The 15396-nt window shown below is 37.6% G+C and overlaps 1 protein-coding gene across 1 annotated transcript in view; it reads right to left on the bottom strand.

Annotated features, from left to right (window-relative positions):
• The window catches only part of NBAS (NBAS subunit of NRZ tethering complex), a 339918-nt gene that overhangs the window by 225659 nt on the left and 98863 nt on the right, over positions 1 to 15396 (bottom strand). The window contains exons 20-21 of the mRNA XM_045807103.2: positions 11317 to 11421; positions 10542 to 10678 (exon numbers count right to left, since the gene is read on the bottom strand). Of these exons, the coding sequence (XP_045663059.2) occupies positions 10542 to 10678; positions 11317 to 11421 (242 nt within the window). The remainder of the gene's footprint in view (positions 1 to 10541; positions 10679 to 11316; positions 11422 to 15396) is intronic.

Below are 15396 nucleotides of genomic sequence, written 5' to 3'. Positions count from 1 at the left end.
GGAGGGATATTCCCTATTATAATTTTATATTTTGTTCATTCATCAGTCTCTTGCAAGCCTACTTAATGCGCTTGAAACTAAAAGGTATCTGTGACATGACATGCCTACCAACATGCACCAAGAACACTGGTGCTGCCGCCATCCCCTCAGCTACTCTAACCACTACTGTGCACCAGATGCCACTGCCATGCTCGGAACAGTGGCAGAGGACATCGCTCTTAAGTTACTCAATTGTCATGATACCTCCACAATGTCCCCAACCCCCACATGAAGAAACTCAAGTTTAGAGAAGCAAAGTGACTTCCCAAATGTAACACAGCTAGCAAAGATCAGGACTAGGACACACACCCATGTATTGACAAAATCCTTTGCTCTTCCCAGAGTACCACCGTCCCTCCGCATCTCTACATCAAACAGATGTCAATACCACGTCATGTGATCCCAACATTTACGTATGTCATGGAGTTTTTTTCCTACAGTTATTACATATAGTATCAAAACTTTTGGGATTAAAAATTGGGTACATATGGAGGTCAAAACATTTCTTAAAATAAGGTATGGACTTTGTGTATGAAATATGAATTTGATTCTTAATAGAATTTTTCTTATTACAAATACAATATTTAAACAGGCTTGTCTATATCAGAAATTGGGAAAGTGTCTCACAGGGTTATTTATATGTTAATTAAATATAGTGTGATAAAGAGATTCACTGCTGTTACAGACAAGTATTTACATATTAATGAAATCTTGACTGGAAAAGACATTGTGTGATCAAGAATTATAGGGACTATTTCCCTAAGGTAATTCAACCATTCAGAAGATGTTATAATCTACTTAAGGATCACATGTTCAGAATTATTGGGCAGGGTACTTAAAGTTTGGAGGAAAATGAATAATGAAAGAAAAATCTCATCTCCATGAAAAGAGTATCATTTGGTACCACGAGGTAATGCTGAATTTAGTAACAGATTTTTAGGAGAGTGCATTAGTTTAAAAAAACAAGTACCCTCTCAAAGAGGTCTTAATTTCAAATAAAATTAGAAACTTTGAACCGCATTAAGCCATATTAGAAACATTTGACATTACATATACACTAAAATGACAGTGCAATTAAAATTATTTTTAAAATAACTCCCTATTTCAGCATATATTTCTACTAATGCCTCTCAAATTTTTTGCCCTAAAAACAGGATAACAATCCCTTTTCTGTTTATCCCATAAACTTGATGTGAGAATTACATGTGAAACATAAAATTGGTTTGTAAATTTAAAAAAAAAAGTTCCATACGCAAAAAAGAGGAAACGAATGAACAAATCAGTACACCTTCATTTCTTTAGTACTTCTCAGAGTACCAAACACATAATAAATATCAGTATCAACATACTTTCCAAAGCCCATAAAAGATACTCTAAAATAATATTCATTTCCACCTTCTTAATCAAAGAAATTGCCCTAAATGCATTTTGTTGCTTTACATAAATAGAAAGACAAGAACTAATTGAGTCAAGATCTAACATGCCCTTAGTGCCAGGAGACAAGCAAACCAATTACCCCACTGCTAGCCCCAGACCCTGCTCCCAGACAGTTGAGGCGATTAGCTTTTCCTTTCTGATCCAAACACCAGGTTATTCTTGGATTCAGAAACTGCCAACATATTCCATTCTGTAAAATACTCTCTATACTCCTCTCACCACAGAAGGCCAAATACTTATTCCAAGCCCAAAATACAAACCACTTTATTGTTCTTTGTTCACAGCAGTTCAGAAATAAACTGCACATATGGGAATTGAATTTTGATTAGGTAACTAATCAACTTTTCAATTTTAAAGGGAAAAGAAACACTTTTATTTTTCTCTTGAGAATCAAACAAGTGAATGCAATGCCCCAATTTTTTCCATAATTATTTCATCATCCAGGCTACAGTTTAGGTGATATTTCTATTACAACAACAAAATTACAGTGGGAATGACCAATAGAATGACCAATAGAAACTGCTTTTTAACAATTTCAGAGAAGAAAAAAGAAATCTTTATGAACAGGAGTAGGCTACATAAAAACATAAGAGAAAAACAGATTCCTGATTGTTCACTGGAAATCCGGTGCATTAATTCATTTCATTTCAACTAACAAATTCACCGGGAGCATCTTTTGTCCAGGTGAAGACTGAGTGGGAACAACAACTTCATGCTAAAGAGTCAGATGGCTCTTTCCTCCCCAAATTTCCCAATATCAAGAATCACACTCAACTTTCAACGTCTAGAGCAAACCTAACCTCTTCCAAGAAGGCTTTCCTGATTTCCCTCCTTTGTAACAGAAAGTAACCTCTCCCATCTCCAAACCTATCTACACTCATCCTATAACATGTATTTTAACTGTATGATAGTTATATCTATACCTAACCTGCCTGATATCGTCCCTACATAAAATAAATTCTAATTTATCTATGGACAGGGACCACATTTGATTCACATCACACAATTTCAAATGACTCCTCCAACTTCTTTAAATTGTTCTTTCCATGAAAACAAAATAAGATAAAGCAATACAGAAATGCTTTAATTTTTAAATCAGTTTCATAGGTACTTATGATTTGTTATAAATTTCACTTAAAAAAGATTAAAATTCAAAAATCAGCATCTGCTTTGAAAGAAACATTAATATGCTTCTTATGGGAGAGAAACTTCCAAAATATTCTTAAAACTATGAAACTAAGCCACCATTAATTGATCCTGGTACAGTCTTCTGTTGCCTTTCAAGGAAAATAAACAAAAATTTACAGCTCAGAATTAAAAGCTGCTTAGGGTCAACTCTGCAACGAAGAAGGTAGTTCAAATTATTTCTTGTGGGGAAAAAAAAAAAAAAGATCACCAACTAATGTAAAATACCAAAGCATCAACAATTTGAAACTTCTACCTACCATTCCGTTGTGAAGAAAGGGAAAAATGTCATCTGATTTTTTAAGGATAAATTATTTATTAATGACTTAAGTTATAAGATAAAATCAATTTGACTGAAATCTAATTTGCCCTACTGGGAATTTTAATAAAATGCATATTGATGTTTTGCTATTTTAGGACATAAATTTTATGTTACTGTAATTACAGAAAAAGTCTCTATGTTTGGCTACTCAAACCCAAGATTTAGAAAACAAAGTGTTGGAGGAAATACTACAAGTTCCCTTCAGCTCCTACGCCCTCTTTATTATCAAGAGATGAAGAGGTTTTCCATAGGAAGTCAGGCAATAATGGTAACCTTGCATCTCAAACTAAATTCATCTTCATCCTTTACTTCATTTGGGAAGTACTTTTGCAGCATAAACAGAAACATGACCCACAGATGGCAAGCCACTAGAAATTTTATTTAATCGTAATACTAATTTCACTGAAAGTGTATTATGCCTTGAGGATATTATGCTAAGTGAACTATAAAAGAGCCATAGAAAGACAAATACTGCATGATTCCACTTCTATGAGGCAAGGAGAGCAGACAGCTTCATCCAGACACAAAGCAGAATGGTGCTGGTCAGGGGCTGGGTTGAGTGGAAAATGGGGAGTTGTTTAATGGACACAGAGTTTCAGCTTCACAAGCTAAAGAGTTCTGGAAATTGGTTGAACAAGGTGAATGTATTTACTACTGAACTGTATGCTGAAAATGGTTAAAATGGTAAATTTGATGTTATGCATTTTTTAACAATTAAAATTTTTTCTAAAAACATAAAAAGCGTATAATGGTCACATGATCTTAACAGTCCCTACACTTAACAGAGCCAAAAATACGCAAAGCCAAAAATGAGACTTACAAATGCACATAAGATATATTCATTCTTAATCGAACTGTTGAAGAACACAGTTATCACCTTGCCGCATTGTCAAGTGGGACAGAGAGCACCACAAAGGGATTAGGGCCGAGGAAAAGCAGGAATAATTCAGGGTTAGCAAGGGAATAAAATGCCAGGGGCAAACATGCGTTACAGTATGCGTGACACAAAGAGGCCCTGGGTCACCACAAAGAGGTCATGGGGAGAAGAAACGCTTCTGCCGGTTGGGTCGTCATACAACTTACTGCACTGTTTTGCAGTGTTGCTCTAAAGGAAGCAGGTGAAAGAAAGAGCTTTCTATTTCTATGCCCTAGAAGAGCAGTTTCTAAGTAGCCAGGTATGTACGGACATACGATTAGGCTGACATCATACATGATCTAAACAACGAATGACTTAACGTCTTTTACCCAGCGCCTTCTGATTTTTCGCCTTAATGGGATGTCACATAAATTACTGTGGAGCCGAAGACAAAGAATGATTACAAGTCAACGAATAATTCTTACAATCACGAACTCAGAAAACAGAAATGTCTGTAACACATTTTTATGGTTCACACAAGTACAATCCATCCACAGTTACAGCATGCTTTTCAGTCAAACTTTTAATCACCAAATAATCTAACTAAACTCAGATATTTACAAGCAAACAAACTGCCAAGTCACTATAGTAACAGCTTGTCTAGATGAGGACAATGCAGTGTTCTGGATATTTGACTTCCATCATTAGAGTTTTACCACTTATAACTATAAAATACTTTAAATACTGCAATACCCCCAAATACACTAAATAATGCAATCTTTCCTTATTGAATCTGGAAATAATCCAGGAATATAAATATGAGTATCAATTTTCATTATCTGGCAAATATATGTGTCAGAGAATTTCCTGACTGACATATATGTACAACAGTTTATTTCCATATATTAAAAATAAATGAAATTTAAATGCAATGTGGTATCCCAGATTGGATTCAGAAACAGAAAAAGGGTATTAGTAGAAAAACTAATTATATCCAAATAAATTTGTCATTTAGTTAACAGTATTGTACAGTCAGTTCTGCTATGCTGTTTTGAAGATGCAAATTTGTGCCAATGATATATATGAGGGAACAACTTGAGCGTAACATAAATTTCACATTTGCTGACACCCAATTTCATCCACAAGAAACGTTAGGTGCACACAGAAAACTGAACCCAGCCATGCTGGATTACGCGTGCAGGGACACCCAAACACCTACCAGCGACCTCAGTTTCCAGAGTGTGTTAGGAAGCCCCCCATCCACATCTGGTGGCACAACTTTCCACCAATTTCTACCCACCCCTCTTCCTCCATTTCCCAATAATGCAGGAGTGCAACTCTTCCAACACCCACTTCCACGTGCCAAGTCTAAGGGCTTTTTTTAAGGTAAGTGCCATATTTTCGTATTTGCATGTCTGTTACCTATGTAACACATGTAAAAATACGTTAGGACTTTCCTTTAGGTTCCTAACTTTTCAGTTAGGTTCCTAACTTTCACTGAGTGCTGGACCATTAATTCCACTTTTCCCATCAGCCCTGTGGTTTTCACTGCAAGATTCTGCACCGTCAGTGACTTTTAGGAGTGCATATGTCATGTTACAGCAGAACTGACTATTTCAGTGACAATTCCTTAGTTTTGACAAATGTGCTATGATTATATGGGAAGAAAGGGGAAGCCAAGTGAAGGGTATATAGGAACTCCTTGTGTTCTCCATTCAACTTTTCAATAATTATAAAATTATTCCAAAAAGAAGTTTAAAATAGTAAGCATATGAAGTAGATAAAGCCAAGAGCCTAGTATAGGATTCTGCATTAACAACAATTGCTAACACTTACGTAGCATTTATTTGGTGCCAGGCACTGTTCTCAATGTTTTATATACACTGACTCATTAAACATTCCCACAATGCTATGAAGTAAGTGTTACAATCATGTCCATTTTACAGGTGAGAAGACTGAGGTGCATTTAAGAAAAGTCATCCAAAAACACAAACTAGGCAACTTGGCTCTAGAATCGAAGCTCTTATCCCAATGCTATTCAACAGACAACTGTTCAAAATACAACTTTTTAAACTAGGTTACTTCCATCATTCTGGAAAGATTCCACAATAGGAAAAGAGGCATACAATGAAAAAATTAAATAATCTTTCTAAAACATGCCATAAATATAAAAAATACCAAAAGTTAAAAAAATTCCCTTTTATAAAAACCTCTATTAACAAAAATTGTGGAAGCTAATAAAGACAGTAAGAAATGTCACCTTTGTACTTCAACTAAAACAGTCAACTAGAATATAAAGTATACACATTTTATACCAATGACAAACTAAGGATAGATAGCTAATAAAGAGATGTATCGTCTATGATAAAAAATGTAATTTCAAAGTTTTACAAAACTTGCTCACATTTCATCACTGTCGAACACACATGATAATAAGAATGACAAAATAAAACACAAAACTAACACACGCCACAGAAGTTTCCCAGCAATCATAATCATCAAATTTGGTTCAAACAAAACTGGTTCATCAAATTTCAGGTAAATGCCAAAGCAAAAGTTCTACGTACAGGATCTCAACATGGGGTAAGTCAAAGGCCACTTTGTTGGCATAACTTATTATTGCTTCCCAAGATACTACATGGCTTGAACTCTAAGATGCAAAACCCTACCTACCCTCCCATGTACCTCTACCCAGTGAACAAGACACAAGGTCCTTCCCTTATGGATCTGATATTCATTCATTCATTTATTCATTCATTCAACAAGTATTTACTGAGTGCCTACAACGTGCCAGGCAATCTTCTAAGTGCAGCAGGGTCTAAGGAAGGGAAGAAAACACAAGTCCCTGCCCTGTCGGAGCTGCTATTTTAGTAGCGAAGCAAATAAATAAGATAAGGAAACAGAACTCAAACTAAGGTAGGGGTGATAAATGCTAGGAAGAAAATAAAGCAGAAAAGGAGGATTTAAAGTGAGGGTAAAATCGTAAATAGGAAGGCCAAGGGAGATGAGATAAAGTGGAGAAGACAAACAACCGTATGCTATGTTAGGTGTACGTGCTACGAAGAAACAGCTGCTAAGGGCAAAAGCAGTGGTAGGGACTGAAGACTATGAAAAGAGAGTGGTCAGAGAAGGAGACTGACCTTTGAGAGGAGACTCAGAAGAAGTAAGAGACCCAGTCACATGAAGATCTGGGAGAAGGGCGCACCAGGCAGGAGGCACAGGGGCCACGAAAGCCCGATGGCGGGGGCAGGCGTGGCATGCTCCAGGGCCAACAGGCTTGCGTGGCTGGAGGGAGGAAACGGAGGACTGGACGCACTGTCCTAACGGCAAGCTGAAGACCGTGCAGAGTTCCACAGCCATTCTGCCTTCCGAGAGCCGTACACTTAGAGGTGGGTAATGGTTTCAAATCCAGTTAACAGATCACTGAAAAGTCATTTCTTGCAAAATACAAGTGGAGGGGCTGAAGGGCCGATAAAGCAGGATGAAAAGGGCTGGGCTGCTGAGCGGTATATATGCTGAAAGAAATAAAGGCACATGTACAGAAAGTTCTACTGTCCTTGAAGGCAGTAAATGAGGTAGAAGGAAGATCTTGTTACTAGTTTTCAAACATTGCAACTGAGGAGGCTTTAAAAAAAAAAAAAAAAGCAGAAAAAAAACCTGCAAATGTATGTAGAGTCTTTTCAACTCTTATTTCTTCCTCAGTTTGAAAGCATGATGCTGGATGTAGGAATTTTTCTTGATGCATCAAACATACCTGATTAACTCCTGCTAAAGAGAAAGTGTTTCCCTCACTGCAGAATCCCTCCCACGCACAGTGCCAGGCACACAGACAGCGCTCAGCAAACGGTGGGGGGCGGAGGGATGCAGAGGAGCACTCGGGTTCCAACAAAACAGACACTGTGTTGTTCTGACTTGAAAGGGACTGGAAAATAAATACCAAGTTTTCAAAGAAGAATAAATTTCCTCAAAAAGGAAACGATTTCTATAAATAGATCTTATCGATCCACGCATCCATTAGAATAAAACTTGAAGCTGGGGAAAACAGTCCGGCTTTAACTCTGGGCTAAAATAGCCCTGGACTCGTGAATTAAGGCCATCGGAGCCTCAGTGAGACACTAAGCAGGGCATCTCCTTTGTTAAAGGTAAGAAGTCTATTCTGTTGCACTTCCTTTGGGACAGCCTTTGATCTCTCTTATAAATGAGAGCCCTAATTGCTTCAGCGAGCAAACATTTTCAGAGACCCGACTACATAAGCACCACCCTAGGCCATGAGAATCCAAAAATAAGGAGGAGATGGTGTCTACCTTAAAGAGTTAGTTTTGGCTTTAAGGCTGGATGTTTATTTAAAAAGGGAACAAGAGGGAGAAAAGCTGAACTAAAAATGACTGAGATACACTGTAAAAAGGGTTATACTACAAGAACAAAGAATGATAAAATGTAGGAAAAGGAATAAGTGTATGGAAGACTTCACAGAAGAGGCTATGGCTGAAATGTAACTACAGGTTTGCTTTGCACCCACATAAAATCATAAGGAGACAGAGACATTACTGTTAAAACCTGTTGTTCCTCATTCTTTCTAATTAGAGCAAAACTACACTCAATAAGACTTTCTTGAGAAACAAAAATCTTTATTTCCCTAATGTGCTTAAAATAAATATAAAGACTCCTAAGCAACTAGAATCTTTTCAAAACTTGTCTAAGCAACATATCCCAACACAATGATTCCATATAATTTTATCTTCTATTACCCTCTGCTATAATATGGTATATAGCTCAAGTATTTATCATAATTTAAGTTGATTACGGCAGCCCCGATAAAGGAACCATAGGGCATTTAGAGGTAACCCAGCACTGGGCACTGTCAAACTATTTTGCATACCAATTCTGAAATCTCAGAAAATCATATGTTTATCTAAGTAGTCATCAGGAAATAATAACCACAAATGAACTCAAGTCTAAGGACAAACTACCTTTAAAAAAAAAACTCTAAGAGAAGATAGCCTGCTCCCCCTTTCTTTAAGAGATAGCCCTTCTCTATACTGACAATTTAGAATAGAAAAAAGTCATTTACATTCAGATTAGATCTATTTTTGCAAAGAGGAAGAAAACAATAAAATTATATTCTAAAATACCTATAAATACACATTGACAAAATATATTTTACATATCACTATAATAATATAAAAGAAATTATATGAAAATGAAAAGAGCACCTCAAGCTTCTTTATGTTCACTTTTACCATGACTAAGACTTTTTAAGCACTAGGAGTAGTGCAAAATGAGGAATTTAGAACTTATTTTTTAGGCTTCCTAATCTACAACTATAAACAAATAAAAGTTGCAAATCTTGGCCGTACTTTATATGAGTTATGCTACTAAACCTCTGTAAACCTCAGTTTTCTGTAATAAGAGGGAAAATACCAAAAATGAAAACCAGATATAACTATGTATGAAATACCTACTAATTACTCTGTAAATGTTGGTCTTCACCATCAACATCCAAGCCTACACATAGGATAGTGGGTGGAGGTGGCAGGGGAAAAATAAGGAAGCTAAATGATCCACTAAATTCCAGTAACATCCCTTAACAGCATTAAGTTGCCAGTAGCTAAAATTGGTGACTGTGATTTCAACTGGAATGGTCATAATCTCTCACAGCGTTTTACAGATCACGAGCAGACCTCATACATATCGATTCACCTGTAACTCAACACACGCAATATGAATAAGCAACACAGGGACTGTCAACTCATGGTAAAGACAAGTAAACTCAAATTCAGAAAGGATGTAAATCATGCAAATCGCGACTGAGCCACATTTACTAGGAGACGGACATGGTCTCACATTTACTAACCCAGTCCACTCACTGGATGCAGAAGATGTCATGGTGAATACGCTTGCCTTTGGCCTCAGTGCAGTAAGGGACAAGCACAGTATCCTTTGCACTCCTCTCAGCTCCCAGGTGCCACTCAGGCCTGGAGCTAATGGCCTACCTACCCATTTTGAACTAGTCACTGAGGCAAATTTATGCTCTTTTCTTCATTCTCAAGAACAAAAGTTCCGGCATCTAGAACCCACTGGGTGCTACAGTGAGGACCACTGCACTTAAGAGTCTATGTCACGTGTCGTGACCCAATTCTCAAAGAGCCTTGAACTGAGACAAAGAGCATCAGTCCAATTAATAATAAAGTGGAACTTTGATTTCCCATTTGTCTTTCTGCCTCTGGAATTTCGCAGGGAGAAACGGTTAAGAAAGGCAGGAATCAGACATTCCTGAGTCCCCGGGACCTACTACCTAATGTTGTCAGAACTACTTCATTTCTAAAAGATCTAATTCAAACAAATAGTTATCCTAAAAACTGTTCTTAACAAAAAACAAACAAACAAAAAAACCGCACACACAAAACAAGAACAGCTGTTCTTAACCATAAAACCATATTGAGCACACACCAGTAAAATTAGGCCTTCATTAAAAAAATAAAAAGTAAAGTTCATGTTCATTAAGTTAAGGTGATCCTGCTATGCTAGAAATATTTTGGCTTTGAGATCATTTAAAAATAAGTTAGAAAGAATTTATAATCAGAAAAAAGTTTAAATAGATTCCGTTAAAATAGATTTTGTTTAATTCAAATTATTCAGCATAAAACAAAAAACTGTTACGATTTAGAAAAAAGGTAAAATTCAGTAAACCCAGTCACATACCAAGCTTCAGGCAGCAAAACAGAATATTCATGTGGAGAAGTGGTCTCTGGGAAGTTGGAGAGAATTGCAAGGCGATGAGGAAGCAGGTCTGATCCATGATAAGTAAACAGAATTTCGAGGGCTTGTACGTTACTTTCCTGTACAAACAGCAAGGGGTAAGTTTCCACTGTAAACCTTAGAAATAAAGGAATGACCTTGTAGAACAGCATTCAAAAACCTAAAATTAACTTTTTATGTAGTTCTGATTTAAAGCACTTTGAAATATTTCTAATTCTTCCTGGTCTGCATCACATTTCTCAATCTAATGCTGTAAAAATTACTTATTTTTAAAATTCAGAATGATGAATAAACATTTTCTAAAATTTTTATTTATTTGAGAGAGAGAGAGAAAGAGTATGAGTGAGTGGGGCAAGGGGCAGACAGAGAGGGAGAAACAGACTCCCTGAGGACTCAGGGCTCGATCCCAAGACCCTGAGATCATGACCTGAGCCAAAGTCAGAAGCTTAACCAACTAAGCCACCCAGGCGCCCCTACCTTTTTTTTTTTTTTTTTAAGATTTTATTTATTGAGAGTGAGAGAGAGAGTGAGCATGAGCAGGGGGAGGGGCAGAGGGACAATGAATAAACATTTTTAAAAATATAATTCCATTTTCTCTACATTAATATTACAACAAAGTGAAATGATGGTAAATGCAGGCAAATACATTAACTGCACAACGCAGAGATTTAGAAAGTGTTAATAACCATAATTATTTTATTTACAAAGAAGAAATTACCCGAGCATAAGTTCTTGCTGAGAGAACGATATTCTGATTTCTGAACTTCTTGAAGAATTCAGCATCGTATCTCTGTTCAGAGGCATGAGGCACTCCTAGGATTTCCTGAGGGGAAAGAGTGACTTAATAATGAAAAGGCTTTTAAATACGAGTGACAAGAAAATATTAAAAATCTTTACAACTCTGCCTCCCTAAATAAATAAGCCCTGAATTAATTAAACTATCAACTGTTAACTGAAGTCGTACATCTGCATTCTTGCCTTTATTTTGAAAACGGCTGTATTTATAAATGCTGATAATCAAAAAAAATTAAAAAGTAAATGAAATAGGCATTAAAAAATTAATTACAGTAAGACAACCAAAACCCACCACCTGCTAAAAACAAATAAGCAACCGTTATACACGGTTGTGTATTATGGGCACCGGCATCTGTAGGAGAACTTCAGATTAACTTCACGGCTGTTGGCAATCGATGTAAGATGCAGACTGAACCATTCATTCGTTCAACAAATATTTACTGAGTGTCTACTATGTGCTAGGGGCACGGTGATAGGCAGCAGTGATATGATGAACGAAACACGTTTCCTGCCCTCCAAATTGCTTAAAATCTAGTAGGGAAGACAAACAAGCACACAGGAACAGGTAAAGGGAAACCCAGAGGGAGGGTAGTTTTATAAAACTAGTTCGGGGAAGGCAAGGAAGGCTTCCCAGAGGTGGCTCCGAAGCTGGGATATAAAAGACAAATAGGAGTTAGCCATGGCAACTGCAAGTGAGGATCAACCCCTTGCACTGTATGACATAGGGCTCCTGTCTGTCATGTTCGATGCTGAACCCCAGATACCCAGCACACTGCTTTTCATTATAAGTAACCAGTAATTACTTATTGACTGAATTAGTTTACTGAGGTAGGAGAGAGACAAGAATGAGGAGGTGAGAGAGGGAGGGTGGAGGTTTGAGAAGATCACCTGCAAATATGTTGGGCTTGGAACTATAGCACGTCTAAAAGGAGCCTCCCAGAAGGCAGGTAGATAGACAGGTCCAGAGTTCTGGAGTAAGATGAGTCACATATATGCCATACTGTTACTAACACAGAAGTGAATATGATTTCAAGGGAGAAGAAGTTGAAGCAGGGAGGGCAGGAATCTGCATCTGAAAAGCAAATGCAGAAGCAGCCAGAGAAGTAAAGGGGGCGGGGGAGTGTTCAACGCATACTCACGGAAACCAAGAAAGAAAACATTTCAAAAATGTTCTCAGTTCCCTGACTCCTCATCCACAATAATCGTTCCCTTTATTCCATCACAGTTACACATCCTACCACCACTCGGGATCTTTACCATCACCAAGAAGGAAGTTTCTGGGACATCTCCATATCAAACACTGAACTCTTGAGCAACTGCTCCTTCCCCCCCTGTTCTGCCCCACTTAAGCCAGTACATGGCATTCCAGCAATTCCTCAAAGTCACTGAAACATCCAGTCCACTGACCCTGCATTTTTCACCTGCTATCTCTCCTCCAACTCTCTTATCCCTTCCAACCAGCTTAGTCCCTGGTCCATCATTATAAAGACTTCTTTAATCCCTTACTTCTTTCCCTTCATCATACTCACCTGGCAAAACCTCATCCTTAGTCCAAGGCAAGTATGAACCCTTATTACAAGTAACCAGGAGTCTGAAAAACTATCACAAAACCAAGCTGACAATTCTCATTTCAAGATCTCAGCCCTGTTAGGGTCCGGATTCAAATGAACCAACTGTAAAACCATTTGTGAGGTGACCAAGGAAATCTGAACATCAAGTGGATAGCAAATGATATTAGGGAACGCTGCCAATTTTCTCAGAAATAATACTGTTATTGTGGTTATTTTTTTAAGTCTTTACCAATTACAGACACATACTTAAGTATTTATGGGGAAATGATAAGATGTCTAGGATTTGCTTTAAAACTAAGTGCAAGAAAAGGCAGGAGTAGAGAGTAAAAGACACAAGATTGGCAAAATGGTTGAACTGGGCAGTAAGTACATCCGGGTTCATTATACTATTCTCTATACTTTAAGGAAGGTTTGACATTTTATAAATTCAAATCAGATCTGCTGTCCCTTAATGCTATTATATTTCCCTAACAAGTTTTCTCCCCTATACTGTTAGGAACTTCTCCACAAGTCTTTCATTATTTCCAGACTTCCAACACTCATTCCCATCTCCCTTCTCAACTCAGAACTTGCTTCGTATGATTTTTTAACTGACACTATTAGATGGGATATCCATTCATGTTCCAACCTACTAAAACTGTACATCTACCTGCATCTATACCAATAGGATTTTCCTTCCTTCAGTTACAACAGAAAAAGTACATACATCTGGTCCCCAAACAGCCCCGAACCCTACTCATGCTCCAAATCCCATTTCTCTCTTTTCTACAATCATGCCATTACCTCCTTTTTCTTCTGTTCGATAAATTCCTCCTCACCCTCCACTGCTTCCTTCCCATTAGCATACAAACAATACTTCTTCCTTCTATTAAAAAAATAACTCTTAATTTTATATACCCTGTAGCTAACACCATCTTCTTGGCTCCCTTGAAACAAAACTTCCTGAAAGAGCTGCCTACAACTACTGTCTGCACTTCCCACTTCCTGTTCTTTCCTAAACTCACTCATCCTCTAACAGTTCAACTCCATTCCTTACACAGCATGAGAGACCTTTCAAAACGTGGCCAGAAACTATTCTAACCACCTCTTCTCCGTTCGGTCTGTGCTGCCCCCTCCCACCAGCTCACACTGTCAGGTGCACCCCATCTCCTTTCACCCAACTAGGCCTTTCTTCATACAGCATGATAATTATCGCGTAGGCTAATGAATCCAAGAGACCTTGTTATGAGTTCTTGCTTTCTACTTCAGCAAATTACTTTCCTTCCCCAAGCCTCAGTTTTCATATCCGGAAAACTGGAAGGAGAATAGTACCTGCCTGAAAGGACTGCTGAGAAATAATCTGGATTCAGTACCCGGCACAGTGGCTGACAAATGGTAAGTCCTCAACTAACGTGTTGGTATTTCTTAAGGTATTCTCTTACCTATCCATTGCTTCAACAAATATTTGCTGAGCTCCTCAAGGAGCTGGGTACCGATTTGAGCTTGGGGCTATAGCAGCCAACAAGACAAAAGCCCTACACCTTCACGAACCTTCTGCTCCCATGTCCCCCTCATAGTACTCCCCAGCCCCCTAAATCTGCCTGCCTTTCTTTTTAAGGACTAGTTGGAATATCGCTTCCTATGTAGAGACTTTTCGGACGTCCCTGGGAAAAAATGGAATGTTTTTCTCCACTATGCTCTCTCATCAATTCTTCACACATCACTGTCATCACTTACTGCCTACATAATGCGGACTCCAGAAGGATAGTTCCATCCCCTCCAGCACTGCCATGATGGTACATACCAGGCACTTGTGTCACATTGAAATGAATCCATTTTTATCTAATTTATCACAAAATTCATAAAATAAGCTATGTCCCAGGATTAAAATGCAATGGCTATCTCTACTACTATCTAGCTGGTGAGCCACTATTATCTGAACATCTTCATTTTTAAGTTTTAACAGCCGAATTCATCAACTTCACCTACTTTACGAAAGCCTAATTAGCCTAATTCCCTAAGAAAATGGGCTCAACAAATACTTTACACCATGCACTAGTAAATGTACTTACAACTGCCAAATAGGAAAAGAGCAATTTAATAACTAAAGGATAATGAAAGTAAATTAACTGGATAGTCAAACTCTGAACATTTTATGGAACTCTTTAACATCTCAAAATCAATAAAATTTAGTAAAACAAAGGCTAAGAAAACATAATAAACCATACCTGAACCGACTTCTGTAGTTCATAACATGCTTTTATGTATTACCTCAAAATAAAACTCCAACACAATGAAAGGATATGCTTTAAAATAACATGACTATCCAACAATCAAACTAGCCATACCTATAGATAAAAGTTATTAGGAACTTTTTGCAACTTGTTTGTATGAAATGATATACTCACTACCATGTTTTCTAGAAACCATAAATAGCCCTCTTTTGTCAGTGG

This window comes from Ursus americanus, chromosome 7 (genome assembly GCF_024610735.1).
Source record: "Ursus americanus isolate L20-20 chromosome 7, mUrsAme1.1.p, whole genome shotgun sequence".
Classification (NCBI taxonomy): Eukaryota; Metazoa; Chordata; class Mammalia; order Carnivora; family Ursidae; genus Ursus; species Ursus americanus.
The sequence above is the reverse complement of the archived record's forward strand: the minus strand, read 5'-3'. Positions and strand labels throughout refer to the sequence as shown.